Source organism: Ipomoea triloba, chromosome 16, assembly GCF_003576645.1.
Source record: "Ipomoea triloba cultivar NCNSP0323 chromosome 16, ASM357664v1".
NCBI classification, from domain to species: Eukaryota; Viridiplantae; Streptophyta; class Magnoliopsida; order Solanales; family Convolvulaceae; genus Ipomoea; species Ipomoea triloba.
The window spans coordinates 6,488,120-6,493,892 of record NC_044931.1 but is presented as its reverse complement, the minus strand read 5'-3'; the positions used below and the strand labels follow the sequence as shown (position 1 = coordinate 6,493,892).

Here is a 5,773-nt window from a genome sequence, read left to right as displayed (position 1 = left end):
GATGTGAATAAGTGTTAAGAACGAACAAAAGCATGAATTTATTGCGACGTTCGACAACAATTTAAAAAGTGGTTAATACTTGTTAAGTTTTTTTTTTTCCAAGAGCAAATTTTTTTGTCAAAGGAAAATATTGAATTAAAAAACTGTTTAAAACTTTTGGGCATTTCAATGAATTTATGCTGAAAATTTTTCAAACGATCTCACTTTTTACCTTTTTACTATTTCACTTTTGACAATTTTTGTGTTGTCGGCCAATATGCTGTTACCTTTTGATAAAACGAATAACATCAATGACTCTCAACCATGCACTATTTTCTTTTTCCAAAATTTGATACGGAGTATCTTATATCATTGGAATGTGTGTTTGACGTTTTAAATCTAGAGAGCTCCATTTTCTTTAAACCAATCAAGCAGCTATCCTCTTCTTTTACTTCTGAATAAATAATTACTTGCATATTTTCTTCACTTTTAAGAGTTATCTTTTACTTTTTTCTATCAAAAGATGGCAAATCATGTTTCCTCCTCCTCTGCATTCACTAATCAACTTGTCTACCCTTCCTCAGATGCTTCAGAATATCCGTTTTGGGATGCACAATGTGAACAATTCNTAAAACGAATAACATCAATGACTCTCAACCATGCACTATTTTCTTTTTCCAAAATTTGATACGGAGTATCTTATATCATTGGAATGTGTGTTTGACGTTTTAAATCTAGAGAGCTCCATTTTCTTTAAACCAATCAAGCAGCTATCCTCTTCTTTTACTTCTGAATAAATAATTACTTGCATATTTTCTTCACTTTTAAGAGTTATCTTTTACTTTTTTCTATCAAAAGATGGCAAATCATGTTTCCTCCTCCTCTGCATTCACTAATCAACTTGTCTACCCTTCCTCAAATGCTTCAGAATATCCGTTTTGGGATGCACAATGTGAACAATTCCCATTGACTTATTTCAGTGCAAAAAATAATGATGAACCCTTGCTAAACATGGACTTTGATCCATTTTGGAACTTTGAACATAATCTGGAACGTCTAATCGAGGCCACCGGTAAGCGACCTACTTTAATTTTGTACATTCACATGTGATGATTTAATATATATTTCTTATTGTCAATGTTGCAGCCTTGAATCCACTAGGTATGGATGAGGTTCTTCTTCCCTCTGCAAGTGTTATACCTATAGAATGGGATATCACCCCGACTTCGAACGCCGTAGCTGTTAACCAGGACACAAGTACTGGTACAAAGGAGAGCATGATAGAGAAAATAGTGCGTAGACAGTCCAAGAGGACGCAAAAAACTTTTCGTGATCCTTCAACAATAAGCAAGGCAATGCTTTCTACTTATTTCCATATGCCCATTTATAAAGCCGCTAAGGAACTAAGAGTTGAGTACAGAATCTTGAAAAGAAGGTGTGAGGAATTAGGAATCTTCAGATGGCCTCATCGACAATTAGTCAGCTTACAGAAATTATCCGAAAATGTTAAGGTAATTTTTGTTTATTACACTTTAACATCATTCGATCAGTATTAATCAACCGTTATATAGGAATTGGGTAGCATTGAAGATGACCCTGAACTGAGAGAAGTACTCAAAGATATAAAAGATAGAAGAGAAATGATGCTAACAAATCCACATTTGAAATTGCATCCAGCTGAAATAAAGCTTAGAGATGCATGTACCAGAAAGAAAAGGCACAGAGAAATGATGAGTTTTATTTCTCCTTGTACCCTTCCTGTTCCTTCATTTGTGGTTGATCATATTCTTCCTTTAACTGTGGATCCACCTTCACGAGCGATGGAAGAAAATGAATCGTTTCAGCTTTTGCTTGATGGCTTCCAATAACATTTTTTTATAATATCAATTCTCTAAGAAATTTTAATATTATCAATTTTGTAAAAAATACCATGCAAAATATATTGCCCAAATGCATGTATGAATGTATAATAATGCAAATATGTCTATATAAATGTATGAAATTTTTTTTTAATGCATATCTATCTTATCTTAATACCCAATTGTCATTTTTAAACTAAACCCTAGCTCCAACGAACAAAGTGGTTTGCTCCCGAACTTGCGGTTTTAGATTTATCATATCCACTAAACAAAAATAAAATATGTTCTCAATTTACCAATCACATGCACCATATTCATCAAAAGTGACATAAGGACTTACAATATTTTATTGTCATAATAAGTTTATGTGAGGTGCTTATGTGAGGTTGTGAGTTGTGACAAGCGCAATAGTTCTGTGTAAGATGTCACTAATCATACTAAATTTATCCCAAAAAAATAGAACTTTTACACACGAAGTTCAAAACTAACCTGGAATTCTAAAAGCATTTGGTTGATAGATCATTTGTTTGGTTTTCAGCCGAATATAGGAAATAAAGAGATGTTATGATTATAATTTACTTCAATTTTTTCAAATACTTAAAACTGTAGTTCATAAGGAAGAAGGTAAACATATACTTTACGTACATACCACATCTATAGCTAAGGTTATCTCCTTCCATTTCTTAGTGGATGGTTTATACACCACCCTTGGTGGTTAATATGAATTCTCTATTTCTCAAGTTTTTAACATATCTATATCACTCCGATAATGGATATTATTCGTCACCTAATTTCATTCTTACCTCACCTTTTATGGTTATTTTTTTTTGCCTTATCCAATTTCATTGTTGGATTATCAAGCAACATTTTCTTCTTATTTTCCAAATTTTCTTCTTATTTTCCAAATCACTCTTTATCCTTTCAACCTCCGCTTCATCCTGAATATTCCCAAATTCCTACAAAAAGGAAATTGTTATCTCTCATTCAAAAATATCAATTACTAAGTTGATAAATAAACAGCAAATACCTGGATATTTTTTACCATCCTTTCCAAAGTCAAGAATTTCCGGTTAGGCCATTCAGAAATTCCTAATTTCCTACATACCATCCTTAAAGTAGATGAGCTAATCAATAATTTCTTTGCAGCGTCAGGTTGTTGCAGATGTAAATACTGAAGCATCTCTTCTTTAGTTATTGTGTTGGGATTACGAAAGGAATTTTTAATCCTATTTTTCCCAACTAAGACATTGTTACTAATACTTCCTACAGCTATCCCAGAAGTGGCATTATTCTCCTCCATAAATGCAATATTATTCTGTTTTTTAGCCACAACATTCGTAGCTAGATCACCTTAATAAAAAGTTACCCATTAAAACAATATATATCATAAGAAGTAAAGTTTATGAAAAAGTGTAACACTTACCAACAACTTCGTTGAACTCTAATTGTAAATCCACTATATCTTGAACATAGGCTAAATCCATACTCGTTTGAGATACATTAGTCCTCAATGGTGATATTTGAAAATCATTCCAAAATGAATGATCATCGGTTGAGTCATTTTTGTGAGGAAGAGAGGAAGTAGAATGACTTGACATTATGAAAAATCATAAACAAAAGGATAAAACTAAGAAGAGAACTTATAATAAAAATGTTGAAAATATAAAAAAGATGTGAATAACAATTTAATAAACTGAAGAAAATATACCCTAAATAGAGCATCCTCATCAACCGACGGCTACTGTATATGGTAAAATGACATCTATTGTTCGAAAGGACAGCTACGTTGACAATTTGCACCACTGTTTCCAAAAAAAAACTACTGTTTTATACAACTTCTGCACATTAAATTTTCTTGATTGGCACACCAATTTCCCTCGAAATAATCAAAAGTCTTCAATAGTCTCACATGATGTTTAATTAAACTGTTAAACTTTTATATAAATTTGTAACCCCCCACCTATTTCAGTAAAATTAAGGTTCGAAAAACATTTCTTTAGGCTATAACATTCATGAGATGATCTCCCGATGCCTCAAAAGAATTATTATAAGTAAGGACAGTTAGTAATAAGCTGCGATCGTACGTCCCGGTCACGAACCGTAAAAATTTTAGGAACTACTATTCGGACCCGTTTTTCCTAGGAAATGGATTTTTAGGCATCATACTATTATTCTTGAATTTCCTATTTAATTAGATTAGCCCATAGCAGCCAAAATTTATTTGTGATCGTACATCGCGAAATTTCGCGGTGGACCGAACCTAGCCCAAATTTTGAGTTCTAGACTGGAATAAATTTTTGGGTTCGAGAATTATTTGAATTGAATTAGTTTCTACCAAGAATTCATCTGATTTAATCCCAATCAGTCTAAGCTAAGATATTTTAGATTATTTTATTCCATTTTATTTTGGATCTTATCCCCAAGAGTGGACTAGTCAACCAAGTGGGTAGATATTTAAGCCAATTTTTTTCCCATTTTGCTTGTGTTGGCCGAAAAATAAGAGAGAGGGAGAGAGAGTGGGATCTTCATCATCTTCATCAAGCTTCAAGACTCCATAGCTAGCAACTTCTTCACAACTCTCAAGTTATTCGGTAAAACTCCAACTTTATTCGGTAGATAGCTTTATTTTTCATCCTAGAACATGAATCTAAGTTAAGATTTCTTAAAATCATGTGTTATGTGGTTGATGGAATTCTAGGGTTTTAAGGTGAATTGGGGGAAAATCATCCACAAAGATCTCCTACAAAATTTGAAACCCGGTTGAGGTAAGGAATCCCTTTATTTGGTTGAGGTTGTTTGAAACTAGGTGATTGATGATTTTGTGAAAATTAGTTTAAGTGCTAGATGGAATTTTTATGTACTTGATGTATGTGTAACTATGTATAATGATATTATTCATGATATATGTGTGTATATATTGTGTTTATGTTACATATATATATGTGTATAAATAAATAAAAATGTATGGGTATGTATGTACATATGTAGTTCGTGAAGTGTGTGTGTATTAAGGATATATATATATATATATATGTAGTAACGTGATGTGTGTGTGGGTGTGGTATATATATATGTATATAAAGTAATTAGTAAATATATATATATATATACCCTACGTGATGTGTGTGTGAGTGATCTAGTATATCATATATAGGTATATATATATATAAAATTATGGGTGTGTGAGTGTAGTATACGTATATATATATATATATAATAAGAGTAAATTATATATATATATGGTACGTACACACATGTAGGGATACATGTATATATACAAATTATATGTATGGGATATGTATATATATAGAAAGGTCGTATATTTATGAGTACATATATGGGTATGTATGTATAATTAAAATGTCACCTTTTGTGTGAGGTACATAGTTGTATGAATCAAAATTATATATGTGAGTAATGAGAAGAGCAACACTATGTAGTTGGGTATTACGTGTTTGAAAGAATAAATGTTGTTGTGTGTTACGCATATGTTGAAGTTGGGAAATGTATATGTATATGCCTTGAGATGTATGGGTTAAATGTGAGGCTTATGTGATTTTTGTGAAGTTAAAAGTGTAGGGTAATTACACTTGAATTACCTTAGTGAAATGATATTAATAGATCATTTAAATGTTTTGAAAAGAAAAGGAGAATTTTTGAATTGGGTTGAAAGGGGAATTAATTTCCGAGTATTGGGATTACCCAAGTATATTCCAACTAGTTTCAAAGCAAGAAAGGGGAAAGAATAGAAAAATATTTTCAAACCTTAGTTCTAGTAAAGTTGTGAGTAATCTTACTCTTCGAAAGGTGAAAAATGATGAGACTCTCTTTGTGAGGAAAAGCTTTCTACTAAAATGATTACAAGCAAGATGTACGAATTATGTTTATATTACTTGCTAGTATGCTTATCTATTTAAACATTATATTATTGAATA

The 5,773-nt window shown here is 31.7% G+C and overlaps 1 protein-coding gene across 1 annotated transcript; it reads left to right on the top strand.

Annotated features, from left to right (window-relative positions):
* Positions 1 to 837: 837 nt before the first annotated feature.
* LOC116007932 (protein RKD1-like) lies at positions 838 to 1,847 on the top strand. Its single transcript, XM_031248590.1, has 3 exons — positions 838 to 1,051; positions 1,126 to 1,490; positions 1,551 to 1,847. The coding sequence occupies exons 1-3, from the start codon at positions 838 to 840 to the stop codon at positions 1,845 to 1,847; spliced, it is 876 nt and encodes a 291-aa protein (XP_031104450.1).
* Positions 1,848 to 5,773: the final 3,926 nt, after the last annotated feature.

Coding starts and splice junctions, on each gene's coding strand:
- LOC116007932 (XM_031248590.1), top strand. CDS start 838: ATGGCAAATCATGTTTCCTCCTCCTCTGCATTCACTAATCAACTTGTC. Junction 1,052..1,125: donor ACGTCTAATCGAGGCCACCG/GTAAGCGACCTA, acceptor TCAATGTTGCAG/CCTTGAATCCACTAGGTATG. Junction 1,491..1,550: donor AATTATCCGAAAATGTTAAG/GTAATTTTTGTT, acceptor ACCGTTATATAG/GAATTGGGTAGCATTGAAGA.